General features: G+C 38.4%; 1 protein-coding gene across 1 annotated transcript in view; it reads right to left on the bottom strand.

Annotated features, from left to right (window-relative positions):
- Nucleotides 1-412: 412 nt before the first annotated feature.
- Zip99C (Zinc transporter Zip99C) overlaps nt 413-19,624 on the bottom strand; it is a 53,002-nt gene continuing 33,790 nt past the window's right edge. Inside the window, exons 3-6 of the mRNA XM_019041095.2 lie at nt 8,597-8,799; nt 7,712-7,832; nt 6,919-7,074; nt 413-6,003 (exon numbers count right to left, since the gene is read on the bottom strand). Coding sequence (XP_018896640.1) covers nt 5,828-6,003; nt 6,919-7,074; nt 7,712-7,832; nt 8,597-8,799 — 656 coding nt within the window. The 3' untranslated portion in view covers nt 413-5,827. The remainder of the gene's footprint in view (nt 6,004-6,918; nt 7,075-7,711; nt 7,833-8,596; nt 8,800-19,624) is intronic.

Below are 19,624 nucleotides of genomic sequence, written 5' to 3'. Positions count from 1 at the left end.
GCAATAGTTTTTGTAAAGCTGTAGTCTTCGTTGTTTTGATAGCTTTTTTCAGTGGATAATAGGCTGTCCAGAAATGGGAACATTCTTATGCAAGATCAGAGAAAGATTTCTTGTTGCAATTGGAGATATTTATGCTTGAAAGAACTATGTATCTGCCAATTATTAAAAGGAACATTGTTCCTATTCATTTAATTCAATGGTACGTATGTAGTTCCTTCTAGCACTAATACATTTTGTCGAGATAACCGCGAGGGGTTAAGAAATGAGCTAGCAAAAAACAGAGGCAGTGATTTCAGGAGAAACACGCTCATTGTGGCCCTTAAAGTCAATTCGAAAATATTTCAAAGCTAAGAATATTTATCTCAAAACAAAAATAATTGGAAGGAGGAGGTCAATATCAAAAGATGAAATATTACAACAAATTATTATTTAATGATCACAAAGCTTAATTTAAATATTGTAACAAATATAAATTGACATTTTGACAAGTGATTGAGTGATACGAACCACCTATCAAAATAAGGCACGTCTGGGCCGATGATGATTCAATGATCAAATGATTCATCAAATCGGCCAGAATTTACAAGAAATACATAATACTTTAAAAAAATAAAAATTTACAATCATTACAACTGAATCAAGAATAACATTGGTAACTAAAAGCTAAGAAGAAAAATTCTGCAGGAAGATGATGCGCAATCTAGGATAAAAATTCAAAGGAAATCTGTTTTCCCCCTAAAAAATAAATAAATAAAAGTCTGTGGGAAGAGACTATGCTTAGGACAACGTATTCAAATTTCGTGATTGAAAAAATGTGAATGGATGGCTTGTTTTTTATTACATAATAATATATTGACAAACCCTTGACAAAATTTTACAACCAGGTGAAAATTTTGATCATTTGGGTGAGTAGTAACTTCAATAAATATCCCATCATTCTGCATGGAATGTGACATATAAAATGGAAAGAATAAGAATACATAAATTGTCAGCAAAAGCTGATTCTCTATTTTTAATCAGAAAATTTCCAGGTTAAGAATTGAACTTTATTTTTTTAACTTCAACAAAACCAAGTAGTTTTGGAGTAAGAGAGCATTCTATGAAATTGCTTTTAGTATCGTGCATTCATAAAACGTTGTAATTAGCGAATAACATCCGAAAACTAGGCATGACTAAACAAATACAATATCTAATTCTTGAAGGAAATTAAAATTGGAAGTTGAATGCACTCATGGAGATCTTCCTAAATTTATTGGATGTCATGATCAACTGTAATAGAGTGCGCATATCATCTTCTATCACAGAAATAATCTTTGATATCAACAGGTACTGGCAGAGCGTTGGGTTAATCATTAGACAGCAGCTCGATTGTTAAAAAATCATCTCTTCAATTTTAGTGTGATCACTTTTGCAGTAAATCACTGAATGAACAAAAACAGCTACGTTGAGGACTCAAATACACTCCACATGGCCATTCTGATGACTTCTTCCGTAGAGATTTGGTGACGACTTAAGTCAACAGTGATACTAAATAATAAAGTCGAATTTCGTTTGGGGTATTTACAAATCTCCACTCTTTTAAACAAGAACGATACAAAACTTTAGTTTAACATTGTCACAGAATATTCTCCTGGCAAAGAAATAATCATGAAAGCTCTCAAGAAATGAGGTCAAGTATTGTTCCATTTAAAGACTAAACCATGACAGGAAATCTTCAGCGTCGCTCATCGAGATCTGCGTTTTTGCACATTTTAACTATTACCAATAGTCATTCTTGCAAATTGGTAACACTGTTTTTAATTTTCCTCCATTAAAGTTCATTTTAAATGGCCGATTCCAAGGCATGCAGCCTGCCTTGACAAATATCGACTTCTTAATATAAAATAAAATGGACGAAAACCAGTAATGCCTAGTGCCTAATAACGCAAATGACTAATATAATGTTAAATTAACTGAGTAGATACAGGCTACAGGCATCAACTATTGGTCAAGAGGACTGGTTGGACTCACATATAGACCATAAATAATACCCTTCGTGAGACAAAACCTACGGTTTGCTCTTGATGCCATTCAGTTCTATACTTTCACTAGTCATTCTTTTCAAATAAAGACCGACAATCACTTTTGAAAGACGCTCAAATTATTGAATAATACCTGCTATAATAAGGAGGTTATTTTCAAAAACTCCCATCATTCATGTTTTCTCAGGAGGCAGGTACCAACTTTTTAAAGGAATTGGAATGGACCACTGGACAAGGTACGAATTTCAGCATTCTGATACTTGTTTCTCAGCCAAAATTCCACGTAGAACACGATGCGTACAACGAAAATTACCAAAATCAACTCCTTTCAAAGATATTTAATGATTCTTGATGCGTGAATTCAAACCATCCGCTCATGAATACTCAATGCTCTACGTGATTCACATCGCACGCTAAATGTTATCATGACAGTCTCTGCGTCATAAAAATTTGGCAACCTCGATCTTGACGCTTTGGCTCAGCTATAGCAAATTGCCTGTAGTTTGAACAACACATGGTGGGAAATGAAAATTGCTCGCTTGAGAAGCTTGTTGAAACCGTTGTAGTGCGCGATTTGACTCGAGTAGAGCTTTGAGTTTCTTGTGAGCGGGCAGTTCAAATTCCTCGTAACCAATGTGTAATAAAAACGTTAATATCTTCGTTAAGTGTTAGCTTTAGTAGTTTTCGTTGTGTGAATAGTGTTTTACGTGAAATTCTGGTTAAGAAACATGTATCAGGTTGCTTAAATTCGCACCTTGTTTAGTGGTCCATTACTATGAATGAGATGTACATTCTTCTAGCTTGATATTTATGGATTTGAGTTACATATTCTGCAATATAGGGGGGTTAGAGACTTCGATAATATGGATTACATTTTGCAATAAGGAACCATTATCTGTGCCTTACCATAAAAGCACCTTTCAGTATAGAGAAACCAATGGCATATATGTTGTTTCTAAAATGAGCCAGAAATAGCGGTTCCTTACTACAAAATGTAATCCATATTGGACTCGAAGTGGAGCATGTTGATAATGGTGGCTTCTTGAGTGCCATAAACAGAAAAGTGTAAAATAAGCCTTCTACATAGTCATTTTTCATGTTTTAGATGAACAAAATCATAGAATATTAAAGTTATCATTGGAGGAAACATGAAGATTTTCTTGAATCAGACAGTCCATTACGACAGGTTTCAATCTCTCTGCTGGCGTTCACTGTAGTACTCACAATTGAGAATTTTCAAAAAATTATTTTCATTATATTCGTTTTTTTTTTTTAAGTTTAAGTACATTTGTACCCAGTGAAGAAGGCATGATATTGAACAACTTTCGCCTTCAGCTATTGCGATAACAACTGCCATGAAAGGAAAAACAAGTATGGACACGAGCTGCTCTGCCATTGCAAACTGAGAAAGAATATAAGACTTTCCAAAGCTTATGATCTTTCTGCTGAGAAATGATCAGTAATTATTGCTTTCTTACAACTAGAGCAAAAGTAAAACAAGAAAAAACCAGTCTTAAGTAAAAAGTAAATCAACACAACACAGATTATTTGAGTGTTGTATTTGGCCCGTTACAACACAAAATTGGCTGAATTGGGATGAATTGAAATTATGACAATGCGGAGAAAAGACAATTTAACTTGGACACTCTCTTCAATGGACAATTTTTTGCCGAAGTGATGGAATTTTAAAATGAATTTCCAGAAACTGTGATTTAAAAGAAAAAATTAGGGAGAAAGAAAACTTCAAAAATATTTTTCAACCACAGCTGTTTGAAATTGTATGAATCTATATGAAATTTAATCGTAGCCGCATTCATTTTTTTATCAAAATCATATTTAATTTAAAAATTTATCGTGATTGATTTTTAGAATATTTTGAATTTGAACTTCCTATTGCATTTGTTCAGATTTGCGTCATTATTACAGGCGCTCATTGCTTTTTAATCGTAATCATTTCATTTAATTATAATCAAATTTTAATTGAAATTTAAGTTCTTTGCCTGCACAGCTCTAGTATAAACTCAAATTTTTTACGAGATCAAATTGGAGCAAGTAACCCATTACTACAGATGAGAATAGAAAGTATAGATGAGAAAGGTAAACTGAAGTTTCTTTCTATTCATTTTTAGAAGAAATAATTCTGAGCCTTACTTGGGACTATCTAGAGCTCCTGTCTAAACACACTCCGAGGAATGTGAACGAATTGTGTTGAGTTGATTTACCCAAAATCAGTTCCTTATACTAAGAAATACATTAAAAGTTACATGGATAGCAATTAAAATACCGTGCAATTCTGAACTAAAACAATTGGAAAATAGTACATACTAACACGAGGAACAGAGACTTTAAAATTTTTGCTGATAAAAACACAAGATAAGCAATCAATAATGAAGTTCGTCAGAAGTCATTGGAAAAATCGTTCATTTCTCTGTCTGAGGATTTTAAGTTAATAAACAAATCTTACAGGTTAATTATATACTTTAACAATAAAGGGAAATGTGAACCTTCAGCATCATCATTTACTAACTCCCTTAAATTTGATCCATGGACTCTGACTATATGGAGTTAGGATCCAAGAGCTAGGCGAAGTTCCCTTGATGATTCAGAGATTAATGCAGGTTTGTGATAAAATTGACTGGCTTACTGAAGTAGCGTTGGACTGTGGAGACTAACGCCAATTAAAGCTAATTGATGATAACTTCCATCATTTACAATTGCAATTTGTCATTCAAATAAGTGAGATGTCATATTCATTGCTTTCCTTTCCATCAGAGCAGAAATCAGCAGTGTCATTGATATTAAGTATTCTCTGGTTTTAAATTAAATTTCCTTTCAGTTCAAGTTACATTCTGGTGATATCGTTTAGAGCACATGTTCAAAAATGTCAACATTTTTTGGCACGGATAAAATAATGAACTAAAGTTATGTAACAGTTAGGCGGAAATTTATACTTGCATTGTCATTTGCAGGTGATGGTATTCACAAAATTTCTAAGTAAATCTCCGTATAAACCTATGAGAATTATTTGATGCTTGACAAGAATTAAAACCTTATTGCTAAAAGATGCTTATCACTACCAGCTTAGAGGATCGTACATATTCTTCTCTGCTCTGAACCAATATATAACTCTACAAGATTAAAAATACAGATTTTAGTAATAAAAAAAATAAAAGTTATTTGTGGTATCACAGTTTGAATACTTTTGAGAACCCTCTGGAGCGAAGGCTAACAAAGACTGAAAAATGGCTAAGAGGGATTAAAAACTTGAATGGCCTGATTACAGTCTACTGATAATTTCTGCAGGACAAATGCATAATCTATCAAATATTCACATCCTACAATAGGAGCGGGAGTCTACCCTGTTTCCCAAAATTGTGTTTCCGGAAAAAAAAGGTGACGATGTTCAGAATTATGGTAGCCGGAGATCAGCTTGAAATTTTGACAGGCTTCCTAAGCTATTTCTAATGAGAGAGTGAGCAATACCAGAAATTATAGCAATTTGACCTAAAAATTGTGGACTAAATTTATGGCCGCCTAATGTTTTTTTCTTGAAAAAAAAAAAAAAAAAAAAAAAAGGATGAGCAGAAGACATTGAACTGAAAAATTATTAAAAAAAGACCCATGATAATACATCTGAAGACGAATAAGTCCCTGTATTAGCACCATTTCATCGATTTCTCATAAAAAGGACATCACATGAAAATTGACTCTCAGAATGGCACAAAAATGGATACAGGTCCATTTGGAGTAACAGCAGAAGGTAACCCGATAAGGTAATTTAATAATTCACTGGTCAATGGTTTAACTTATTCTATCATAAAAGTCAAAATTGCCATTACGGTGATCCCAGCGCCTAAGGAGACCATTTGCTTCAGCGACTCTCGGGTGTTTTTCTCTTGCTGTAACTCTGGCAAGATTGAAACAAGTGCAATATGAAGAAATCCTCCAGCTGTGAATGGCAAGATCCAGGAAGTTTTTGCCTCTGAAAAATGAAAAACAAAATAATCAATTTTTCCTGAAGCTACAGACGGAACTAAAAGCACATTAGTTGAATTAGACGAGTGTTAAGACAATAGAAAAGGGCTAAAAACTCTCATGCGCACTTATCTTTCGTAAGAGTTGAACTTTGCAGATGCCAATTTCAAGATTAACCAGTCAAAAAATGAAATGTTCCCATATTTTGAGAAGGTATATTTTAGTGGTGACGACCAGATTGGTGATCGAAGAGGCATCCTTTCCTAGCTGGCTGAGGGGGTTAGATGTAATGAAAAACATTTAAATAAATGACATGACAGTTCAAAGAAAACTTCTTCTGAATGTAAAGAACACGAGACAAAGTATCATGTCAAATTCCAAACAAACACATGACCACGAATCCAACATAGCAGTGAGAAAACCCGTAATACATGTAGAAAAATTCCTTTTTTCAGACTAACTTTCAAAAATAATACATCGAAACTTAAACTTCAAAATCTTATCGTCCTGTGAAGGTTGTAAAAAACACAAAACCAAAAAATATAATAATATTGCTGGCATTAAACCTCTTTGGATCCATAAGATTTCCTTTGGGATGTAATTTTGACTGGTGTGGATCTAGTTCTTTGATGGGACATAGTTTTGAATTTGCAAATGCAAAAAATGCTAATAGCTAATTTACAAGTAACATTTTGAAAATTTCAGCGCATCAATTTGGTTCTGAATCCTAATTTCTAGGTAAAAGTCCGAACAAAATATTTATCATTTTTGTTGTGCTGCTGTCGACGGTAAAGTCCTTACTGAGAGGAACTCTTGAACTGCTAGCATAGCCATCAAATAACTGCTGAAGCTACAGTAGATTTTACAGCTTTTGATCCTATCGTTTAAAGATATTTAACATAAAACTTCTTTCAATTCTTACCGATGGAATTTGATGAGCCGCTAAACACAATGGCAGTCATGGCACCAACCACACCTGCAGAGGCAGTGTAAAGTTGCATATACGCTGCTTCCCACCTGGTGAAACCAGATCTCAATAAAATGGCAAAGTCACCTACTTCATGGGGAATTTCATGGACTGAAAACAACAAAAGATCAATGAGATTATAAAAGGATTAAGGACATAATTTTCAACAAAGTCAAACATTTAAACCCAAAACTGTGAAATTAGTGTAACTGGAAATTAAGACACCAAACCTATAGAACAGTTCAATTGAGCCGAAACTTTGCAAAAATATTTTCTAAACATACTTACACTTACTGGAAAATACTGAGTGGGTATTTCCAACTTTTCGTGGGAGCGTTTACCTCAGTGGCCTCTACTAATACACTTACCGGATTTATTGCCATGTTCTAAATGTTTGAATTAATTGATAATATTTGATTTTGTGTTTTAATTACACCCCCGATACAGTCCAGATCTTGCACTTTATGACCTTGGGCTTTCTTGAAGCTCAGAACTCCATTGAAAAGTACCAAAGATTTGAAATACTTAAAGAAATCAAAGAAAACAAAGGGGAGAAATTATCTCAAGAGAGGACTTCTCCAAGAGCCTCTGGAAGTTGAAAGAATGCTGGCCAAGTGTGTAGAATTCAATCTGATTATTTTGAGGGAGAACAGTAAAGGTCAGCTTTTCAAAAACGACAAAAACAGGATAAGTACATTTTTGGACAGACTAAATAGAAATAATGTTATAAAATTTGTATACATCATACCTAGAATTGCAAAAGTAGTCAAGCAACCAACTCTGGCTGAGAGGAGAAAACTGCCACCAACTGCGAGACCATGGGTAAAGTTGTCGATACAATTGGCTGCTAAATTCAGGTACCCACTTATCTGAAAAAAGAGATAAAATTTAAACATTGGTCCATTCTCTCTTGAAGAACACTCACAATTCTGATTCCAATCCATAAGGTCCAGTGTTGAGGCCGGCTAAACTGCTCCTGTACTGTGTTTTAAGTTCACTATTACAACTTATCCCGTTCATATGTTTTTTACATGTTCTTACATACTCCATTATCTTTAGAGTGCGCAAACCAGAGCATGGTACTTACATTACTTTGATCGAGAGATAAAAAGTTACTGGAAAAGGTCTAGAACATTAATCAATGTTAGGATCATTGCTCAGCAAAAAATGATTTGAAACAAGACAGTTTTTGTGTAATGTTCGGATCTTTGTTCACTTTCACACTGCAGAAAAAGAGATGCGATCCTGCTTGGCTGAACTGAATTGCATGATGCTAGAGCGACCATAAGTCAAAAATTCTAACTGTAGAAATAAGATGAAAAATTGTTTTTCCATCACTTTCTTTGGATAAACTTTGCCGAATTTTTGTTTTATTTGTATTGATAATTTTTTACCTATGTTCTCAAAATTGAAACACACTCACTAATATACTTACCAAAAACTCATAGTTCCTAAGAGAGAATCACAGTTGCTTTGGCCTAACTGAATACGATTTACTGTCTGAAATATGAGTGATTATGCAACTGAGGAATACTTCTCGAATTTTTAAGAAATTTCATCAAATTAGAGTTAAAGGGTAGGATGTCATTTCCTTTAAATTAAAAGAGGGAAAGAGATGTGATTTTAAAGCTACCTGAATCGTAGATGGAGTTTTCACAAAAGCCTTGTTGGCATTGTCATCGGAGCAGATAGTCGTTTTGGAGGGCTCAACCTGCTTCACAAGCATAGGACTGCTGTCTTGCTGACCGGCAAACGCTTTTTCCATGACGATGAATACCAGCATTCCGGTGAGCACCCAAAGGCCGCAAAACATCGACGGATTACTCCTTGCTGATTCTGTAAACACACAATAATTAGTTTCATTAGAACTATCTTCATAATGGTAACAAACTCTATCTTTAATAGGGATGGGTCTCCACTCAATAACCAAATACATTAAATACACGTATTCAATTTTTATTCGAAGAGGTCCTTTACATTTGTAACAATTTCATAGATAATTAAATATACTAATAAATAAACGATTCAAAACAGTGAAAAAGCATTGAACGGAACAGCTTTCTCAGTACTACAAAAATTGAATGGAAAGTGGACCGCGTTAAGCAAGAAGGAACAAAACCACATCAGCTATTGCCATATTTAATTGGGCAATTTAATTTTTTGTATGTAAACGGTTGTGCGGATTTTTGTGCAAATTTCAGTGAATTTTCTGAATAAAACGAAGCAAATTCATTAAAATTTTCAAAGAAATGCTCACAAACGTTCTCTTATAAAAAGTTAAATTGTTCAGTTAAATTTAACAATAGCTGATGAGGCTTAGTTCCTTTCTGCTAAACGCGGTCCAAATATCCTTGAGGTTTCCTGAAAATTCGTGATTTCCAGCACGTCATTTGGCAACGTCCGAAGGCTTATACACCGATTTTCCTTAGCACGGCAGTAAAGATTGTGATGTGGAGAGCTGGAGGGGGGGGGGGGGTTGTCAAGAAAATCCAATTTTCAGCGTTACGTATTTTGAGAACGTCCCCCGTTGAGTCAAAATCTGAAGCAAATCATTTCGCGGAAATTCGACCATAGTCTTCATTCTTTTTTGGCCGCTCATGCTCTTGTTCTGTCGGTTGATGATAATAACCGATGTCTCCGAATTTGACACGCGGTGCCGGCAAATGGGGGATCGCGAGGAAACAATGGAAGCGAGTACTGTCTGCCGTGATAGCGAAGAGTATAGTAAGTACATTTCTGTAGGAGCCATGGTTAGCACATGCTTTCATGCGCCTCAAGGTTCATCCCAGCACGCAATCACTGCTTTTTTCGCTATCACGGCAGAGGTGCGCACCCAATCTATTACATGTTACCGTGGCGACATCTCGTGAGCGATCGGAAAATGCGTGACGAGGGTGGGGGTTCCGCAATTAGTTGACGATTGAGCCCGAAAATCGAGTTTCATGGTTTCATACCCGTGAAAATCCAACATTCATGTCCTCTTCCTGGTAGAGGGACCAAATGAACATGCTAAAACTAGTGCAAAAAATGCTGCTCCAAAGACGCTCAAATTGCGTGTCCTATTTTGAAGGCAAACTGCGGGCCGATTATTGAAAGTGATAGACAAAGGTATAGACAAAGAAAACAACATGGCTATGGAGGGATCCTGTTGGTGGAAGTGAGTGGTTGCAATGGACAAAGGCGGTAGGTAATGGACTAACTAACGGAAACCCACGAGAAACCTTACAGTTAGCCCATAAGTTTCTCCCTTAATCTATAAGAACCACCCATTTCATCCGATAGGATTGCTCCATACTCCCTATGTCTTCTTTGTCTATCAGTTTCAATAATTAGATCGCTGGTCAGAGTAAGCGAAAAGAACAGCGAGTAAAGTAACTTCATGACGTCACCTTCCGGCCGAAGTGTCACAAGCGCCATGCGACGTTTAAAAATTTCCGCCGCCATATTTTTTTACAGAGAAATTGTTCAACGAAGCTGTCCGAAAATTTCACTAAATTTTCTTTAAGCTGCCGATAAAAGTCAGTGAAATTTTCAAACAGATTCAACCAACAATTTTTCTGTAAAACAAATGAAATGGCGGCGGGAATTTGAAATATCGCATGACGCTTGTGATACTTTGGCCGGAAGGTGACGATGTCCCCTTCCGTGAAAAAGCTCAAACTGGTACGAGCAACTTTTACTGCTCCTAAGACGCTCAAATTGCCTAGCAAATTTTTGAAGGCGAACTGGTCAGAACGAGCGCGAAATACTCGGGCAGCAGCGCCGGATTACAAATAGTAATAACTGGACAGGCACAGGTACTCTAGAGAATTTTGGATGTGGTCGTCAATGCTGCCAACATTAAAATTAAATGTTGTAGAGTGTAGATGTACCGTTGCCTGGAGGGAATTTCGTTTTGTTAAGACAGAGGTTGGCAGAAAGTTAAAAACTTAAATCCGCTCGCAAAACTTTGCCTTTTGTGTGGGAGGGTTCAGGGCCGGATTTACCTACTTGCCGCTCATGGGCCACCTGTATTATGCCGCCCCTTTCTCATTCGTTTTGAAACATCGATAAAAACCATCAAGTGAACGTGCTGGAGGGGGAGGGGTGCATAAGACGCGTTTACCTACTCGTGTTGGATACATTTTTTGCGAAAGCCCTGTCAACACTACTAGAAAAATTTCACGGAATTTTGCGCGAAAGTTGAGTTCCGTAAGTCTATCTCTATGTGGACAAGGTCCTTCATTTATAAGAAATGAACCAAAAAATTATGAAAGCACATACATAAATGTGGTTTAATAATTTTAACTTCCGTCGCTGCGCCGCGCTGATCGCCCTGTGATTTGGCGGAATGCGTGAAGTATTCCTGCAGTCTTGTAGGCGCTATACGTTTCACGCCAACCGCTCCAGACCGAACTGTGTTTGGCGCAATGGGTGAAGTATTCATACAGTCTTGTAGGCGCTAATATGTGTTACATGCCGATCGCCGCGCCGAGGGCTTGTGTTTTTCATCTCCAGACTGACATTTATATTTTCCCCAAATATTTACCCTTATGGCTAAAATTTGAAATATATCGATCGTACCCAGAATGCATTGCCCAAAGGTGAACATCCACCTTCCTTACTACGCTTTCAAAGCGCGGCAAAACTAAATGGAATTCGAAGGGGCCGAAAATTTTTCGATTATTTTATCGTAATGTATCGAATGACGTATCCACTAAATCCGTCTTTTGAAAAGTCAAGTTTCCAAAGCGGCTATCTGCAGTCCTTCGTTTAGAGATTTGGCTTCCATCTTGACTGTCTTTACACCCGAGAAGTGCAGCACACATCTACGAGATTTTGCAGATGATGACTCTAAACCTATATCGATGCCTAAACTACGGAACCACGTATCTCAGTTTGCAACTTTACAAACTTCCTGTCGTCCTCAATTGTTTCCTAGGAAAACTTGTCATAATGTGCTTCCTAAAAAACTTCCTCGATTTATCTTCTTTGCCAGCAGAATATTTGTAAAAATTTCAATATGTAAAGTTGACTTGTTTTTCTTCGAAAAATAACGTAGGAGCAGAAATCTTGGAACACCGCGATGTAGATACGTGGTTTTGCACATTGGTCATCGATATTTAAAATCCTTGGGGCTTTTTCACGTCTTTGATCCCGGGAATCACCCGACCGATTTACTTCAGGTTTGTTTCGAATGAAACATTAGAATCCGTATCCACGGATTCTAATCTAATGTTTTAGATTACAAATGAACCGATATATATATATATATATTATATATATATATATATATATATATATATATATATATATATATAACCGTAGTCTCATCAGTCTATTTCGGGTGAAAAGGGGCGCGACAAAAGGGGCGACGGGACGCCCGATCGATGCCCGGATAGTCCGACGCCCGCCGTGTAATTTTCAATTTTTTTTTCGCGTGTGCACAGAGACGTCGGGTGGCGCGACTGCGGACATGACCTTGCTCAAAAAAAAAAAATGTACGAAACAGGAAGCGGGTAATCGGTCAATAAACAGACGCTTTGTTCCGCTGGTTCCTTCGCGCCGCGTGGACGCTCCCGGCTCTTGATTTGCGAATAAACGCGGGATTTAATTCGGGCCGGGGGACGGTGGGGGGGCAGCGGGGGGAAGGGAGGGGGGGCTCTATTGGACTGCGGACGGCGAGGCGGAAACAGACGACAGAGCCGTCGCGAATAGAGCAGCACTCCCGTGCTAAGGGCTAAGGAAGAACACCGTAAGAGCGTTCGAATGTTGCCGAATGTCCTCGGATGAACTAAATATGCAATACAATTTGCAATTTGAAACTATAAATTCTAGCCCGGTTTACAAACAACGTGTGTGCCATTAGTTTCCCTATGCACATAGGTTTTTTTCCAGAGGAGCCAGAATTTATAGTTCCAAATTGCAAAATGCAGTCCATACAGGGTGTTTCAGACCACCCGTACCAGGCCTTTTTCTCGGTTGTTTTAGGTCGTACGAAGTCGGGGACCGCGGGGTTGAATAGGGAATTGACCCCAAGGAATCCGAATTTCGTGGTCCCGAAACCCCCCAACCCCCCTTTGAGGGGTAAAGGGGGGGTAACGATGCAAAAAGTCACATTTCTCGACCGAATTGCGGATTAATTGCATCAGAATTGAAAAGCACGGAAAATTTCACGTGAAATTGACCCCTAAAAATCCATAATCCGCCCATCCAAGGCCCAGAAATGACCCCCTAAAGAGGGGGACAGTGCCCCCTCCATAATTTCTCTTTGGTCTCAAAATTGACGTAGATTCTCCAGAAAAAGATGGTTTCCTAGGTAATCGACCCCGAGAAATCCAAATTTCATGGTCCCGAAGCTCCTCTATGTCCCCTTGGGGGGTAAACGAGGGGGCCCAATTTTAAAAATCGGGGCTGCTTTCCGAATTGCGAATTGATTGCATCCAAATCGAGGAGCAGAACACATTTACATCTTGCGTGTTCCCAAGAGTTCAAATTGACCCCCCTGAACGGCAGAAAGTAACCCCTTGAGGAGGGGGGCTTCGCCCCCCTCCAAAAATTTCTCGAGATTCCTCTTTGGTCGCAAAATTGACGTCAATTCTCCAGAAAAAGACGGTTTTCCAGGTAATCGACCCCGAGGACTCTGAATTTCATGGTCCCTAAGCTCCGCTACCCGTCATTTAGGGTGAAACCGTCTTTTTCTGGAGAATTGACGTCAATTTTGCGACCAAAGAGGAATCTCGAGAAATTTTTGGAGGGGGCGAAGCCCCCCTCTTCAGGGGGTTACTTTCTGCCGTTAAGGGGGGTCAATTAGAACTCTTAGGAACACGCAAGATGTAAATGTGTTCTGCTCCTCGATTTGGATGCAATCAATTTGCAATTCGGAAAGCAGCCCCGATTTTTAAAATTGGGCCCCCCCGTTTACCCCCCAAGGGGACATAGAGGAGCTTCGGGACCATGAAATTTGGATTTCTCGGGGTCGATTACCTAGGAAACCATCTTTTTCTGGAGAATCTACGTCAATTTTGAGACCAAAGAGAAATTATGGAGGGGGCACTGTCCCCCTCTTTAGGGGGTCATTTCTGGGCCTTGGATGGGCGGATTATGGATTTTTAGGGGTCAATTTTACGTGAAATTTTCCGTGCTTTTCAATTCTGATGCAATTAATCCGCAAATCGGTCGAGAAATGTGACTTTTAGCATCGTGACCCCCCCTTTACCCCTCAAAGGGGGGTTGGGGGGTTTCGGGACCACGAAATTCGGATTCCTTGGGGTCAATTCCCTATTCAACCCCGCGGTCCCCGACTTCGTACGACCTAAAACAACCGAGAAAAAGGCCTGGTACGGGTGGTCTGAAACACCCTGTATATGAATACTTTTTGGCCTTAATTTTTTTATGGATGTTACAGGCGATTTAATGTCACAGCACAGTGCTGTCATTTCCCGGAATTGATCTCGAAATTCGGAACTTTACAATTAATCGGAACTTGGTCTGGGATCTTCGAAATTCTAGGAATATTCAGGCATTTTCGAAATTTTCCGGAATTTCGGGGGTTTCTGTCAGTTTGACCGATTATATGATAAGATTCGATGATTTTTTTTTTTTTTTTTAAACTAAATCCAGGCGTATTTCGATTTTTTCCCCGGAACTTTTGAAAAAATCGGAATTTTTCTCGGATTTCGGGAAATCGGAATTAATTCTAGGAGCCCCGGAATCTTTGGTAAAATGAAATGGCAGCACCACCACAGCATCTGAACAGTTCGGGGGAAAATTTAAAACGACTTTCCTCAATTTTAAAAATTTAATTTGAGGAAACTTGGCGACATTCGAATGTTCATACGACGTTTTTTTCTACACACGGCGGAATAGACCAGCGGAGCGATGGGAGGAGTGCTCCACTGAATTCTGAAACGAATTCTGTGGCTGAGCTATGTCCGGCTGTTCACGAGTCGTTCACACGCCTGATTTGCATATTTCCCGTTGAGGACCGGGCTGAACCTGACTCGAACGAAATTCCAATTGAATCGATGCATGTTGAAAGAGCGTAAGTCCAAAAGCTCATGAGCCTTAGCGTCCTCCGTAGGCAACGAAAGCCTGGGCTCATAAGTTAACAGGTGGACTTACGTCTTTAAAGTAAGCATCCATTAAATTGACTCTCGAAGACGAGAGGATTTTGGGGTTGCGTACTAAGCGGAGACTATCAGAGATCCTTTGAATTGGATCTGTGCCGGAGGTAAGGAAACGAGGAAAAAAAACACACATTGGACCTAGAGTCCAGACTCTTGAGAACATTGACAAGAAAAAGGACTCTTGATTCAATCAGATTTAAGCTTAAATCAAAAGGAGATCCGCTCAAATTAAGAGGCTTGGTTCTTGATTTAAGCTTAAATCTGATTGAATCAAGAGTATTTTTTTTGTCGATGTTTTTAAGAGTCTGGACTCTAGATCCAATGTGTTTTTTTTTTTTTTTTTTTTTTTTTTTTTTTTTTCCCAGAGAAAGCGGAGACTATCAGAGATCCTTTGAATTGGATCTGTAGCGGAGGTAAGGAAACGTGGAGGAATTAAACTTTTGTTGATATTAAATTACTGGTTTCACCAAAAAATTATGGCAGAGAACGGATACATTGTACCCAGAGGCACATTTTAACTGTTTATTCCCCAAAAAATCTTGTACGTAGTAAAACGGAGTGCGGAGTTTACTTCGATCTCAAAATTCCCTGATTTATCAGGATATTCTGAAATCGAAAAAAACGAACTGAAATCGAAACTACACAGATTTTTCACAGGAACTAACAGCTGAAATCCCACAAAAAAATCTCGTACGTAAAACAGAGTGACGAGTTTTCTTCGATTTCCTTCAAAATTCCTTGATTTACTAGGATACTCTGAAATCGAAAAAAACTTGTCACTCTGTTTCACATACGAAATTTTTTTTGGAATTAACAGCTGAAATGTGCATTCTGGGCACAACGGATCAGTTTTCTGCCAGAATTTTGAAGTGAAACCAGATTTCTTCGATTTAATGACCGAATCTGTCCATTTACTCAAAGGCAACTCTCAGCCTTAAAATTCCTCGATCATGCAGTTTAAGCTACCACGGAATCAAAGCTGTTGTATCGCATACTTTGGCCCGGCGTAGTAGGCAGGTGGGTTAGTGGGTGGTATTGTACTAGCTTGCCTTGAATTCAAATATACCCGGTAAATACATTTTAGTGCCAAATTTGGCTGGCTAAGCTACCTAGACAAAATCAATGATTAAAAAGTCGAGCTACAGGCCAAAATAAAGTAAGGAATAAGTCTGCTTTGTTTTTTGTAAGTGGTATTTTTCTCGTCTACATGTAGTTTGAAATATTGTATTGTTCTTGTAGCTCGATTTATGATTATTGATTATGCTTACACCCTGTAAACCTATCTGCGGGGCGATTATTGAAACTGATAGACAAAGCGATAGACAAAGATGACATAGGGGGTATAAAGCAATTCTATTGGTTGAAATGGGTGGTTCTCATCGACTAAGGGGGAAAATGATAGACTAACTGTCGGGTTTCTCGTGGGTTGCCGTTACTTAGTCGATTACCAACCTCCTTTGTCCATTGCAACAACCCGTTTCCACCAATAGGATCCCTCCAAATCCCTTTTGTCGTTTTTGTCTATAACTTTGTCTATCAGTTTCAATAATCGGCCCGCTGAAATAGGATCTGCAACGGCGTCGCTTCACGATTATCCTAACGCGAGTTCGAATAATCGCGCCGAGCACGGTGCGGTCAGAGTCAAACTCATATTGGCGCCTGCAAGACTGTAAGAATACTTCAAGCATTGCGTCAAAACTGCAAACGTTCTCTCGCTTGCCCTGGAAAAGGGTGTAACTCAGTATTCTTGGAACTTGAAAGTTCATCAAAAAGAACCGTGGGCCGTCATTCGATTGTTTCTACGAAACTTCGAAGCGCCTTTCAATTCCCATTGAAACTATTTCCGCCGCAGGTTCTAGTTTCACCCACACACCACTCGACACGGAATTGCTTGATGGAGAGGTCGGCTATGCAATCAATAATGAACACGTCGAAATCTAATTTATTTCGAGCGGATCGATTTCTGTAACAGGGTGCAAACGCAGACGGACATTGGGAGGAGCTATATCATGGAGGTTCAGAATTTGAGTGCGGCCTTTGCAATCTTGAATGCATTTACAGGCAGGATCCTTCCTTCAGCACTCATCATCCGAGACGAATATTAATGTCTACACTGGAAAAAACACCCACATAGGATCTAAGTCAAGACTCTTGAAAACATTAACAAGTAAAAGGACTATTGATTCAATCACATTTAATAAGCTTAAAGACATTTAAGAATCAAAAGGAAATCCGCTCAAATTAAGAGGCTTGGTTCTTGATTCAAGCTTAAATCTGATTGAATCAAGAATAATTTTTCTTGTCGATGTTTTTAAAAGTCTGGACTCAAGATCCAATGTGTTTTTTTTTTCGAGTGTACATCATAAGGAGAAGTTTTCAAAGGCTGTGGATCAGGATTCACGGCACCTTTTCGAAACCAAAATCAAGGACTTAACGGACAATGCGAATTTCACAAATCTCGTGTTAAGCTCTTATCACTCGATCAAACCGTGCCACCAATATATTAAGGTCAAGTGCTATGATTGGTCCAAGTCGCCTAATAAGCCAATCACAACACCTGATCTTGATAATTCGATAGCTAGGTTTGATCGTCTGACAAAGCTATAAGGTGTATATTTTCAGGCTATTTTGATGAGCTCGTCGTATCTTTATATACGGTTTTACGTCTGAAAATTGTATTTATTTTTTTTATCTGTATTTCATTTGTAGGAGGAGGACTCAATTGAGAGTTTTACACGCTGAAAAAAAAATTTGGTCATGTGAATAGAACATTTGGTGTTCCATATCATCATTATTATCCCAAATATTCGGTTTGTCAAATTGAACTTTCGGCTCTTGTAACCGAACTTTCGGCATGATGTATGACCAAACAGAGTTCGTCAGTTCACTTTACCGAACAAGTTCGGTTACACGAACCGAAAGTTTAGTTTGACGAACCGAATCATTGGGATGATATGGAACACCGAACTTTGGTACCTACATACGACCGAACTTTTTATTCCAGTGCAAGTCATCAACAAAACTTTCGTTTAGGACAAGCAACAAGCTACCGTTCAGCTGCGTGCACGCAGAGCATTGATGCTTCACGATTATCGGCAGGTCTCGTTGTCAGTTGTCGCGGTGCAGTTATCATTCCACAGTTAAAACACGATTACTGCTCTGTTTAGTTGAACCAGCGGTAATAAAGTCGGGCGCCACACTCCCCACGGAAAAAAAAAAATATTCTGTTGATAATGGTAGGCCTGCAGCAGGAAGTAAACAAGCGTGGTACTAGATGTAGCACTATTTTACTCGTGATGGTTTTACGGATAGCTAAAATCGCTTCTGCGTTTTACTTTCCCTCTCTCGCGGCGCACAGAGGATCGAGTGGATCAGAGACATACTGGTGGTCGGACAGGACATTTCTGACTAAAACTGCAATTTTTGATGTTTATTTCGTCTTATTTTAAATTTTAAGGTAAGAAAACTTCACGAAAAGACCGATGGAAGCACTTGTAAAACCTCAAAGTTTTATATAAACGGAGTTACAAGCTTTTAAAGTTTCCAAATTTTGTCCGACCTCTCCAATAGACTCGATCCACTGTGCGGCGAGGGTAATCCTGCACCGATATTAACACCCTCCCCCCCCCCCCCCCCCTCTTCCCGCGCTTTCATTTACGTGGTGTTAATTAAACAGGGAAAACGAAAAGTTCGCCAATCGGGGAAATCATGGAGATGTAACACAGATTTCGCGTTTCAAGCTGCTCATCAAATTATGGGTGTGTCATGTTGTAATCGACGTAATTCTGAAAATAGTCATACTTTTACTCTGTAAACAATATCCCTGAGTCCCCTACTAGACGTCGTATTGATATTCTTCTCATCGAATTACTTTATGAGATAAAAGTAGAGTAGAAAAATCCCTATTTTCGCCTAGTAGACAGTATTTGATAGTGGTTCGATGTATCGTTTGGTTCAAATCAATAGAACATAACCTCATACAAAACATTTAGGATTTCAGTTGAAAAAGCTAAAAATGAGAAAATTTTTAGCAATTAAACTTTTCATTGGCATTTGGTACTGAAAAGAATAAAAACTCTATCACAAAAGACCCGTTCCCTTAGATTTCTAAGTTGACTTTTACGGCTATGTTCACATGTTGAACTGATCGATATCGATACTATCTCACCTGTTTGATGTATCGAATACGATCTTTGAGATTCTACCTGTCATGAGATTAGGTGAGCGAAAAATCTGGTTTCTCAAAACGAAATCTGATGAGAATGCCATTAATAGGACGTCCCTTAGGGACTGTGTCTGGAATAACCGCTCAACAGTGGTGTTTAAAGCCTCTATCCTTAGTCGAGGATTTAGAACATAATGGTTACGTATTTTCTGAGTTACGAGCATTTCAGGCCAGAAGGAAGAGTCGTGGTATTTTCTCGGGTCGAAAAAGCACTTGCTGACGTATTAAGCGTGAAAACTTCCACCTCAATGGCACGCGTTATTGAAGCCTTGCGCTTGAAAGCTGAACGATAAATCGCCTGTGCATAACAGCTAAGAAGGCGGAATTG

This window comes from Bemisia tabaci, chromosome 8, assembly GCF_918797505.1.
Source record: "Bemisia tabaci chromosome 8, PGI_BMITA_v3".
NCBI classification, from domain to species: domain Eukaryota; kingdom Metazoa; phylum Arthropoda; class Insecta; order Hemiptera; family Aleyrodidae; genus Bemisia; species Bemisia tabaci.
The sequence above is the reverse complement of the archived record's forward strand: the minus strand, read 5'-3'. Positions and strand labels throughout refer to the sequence as shown.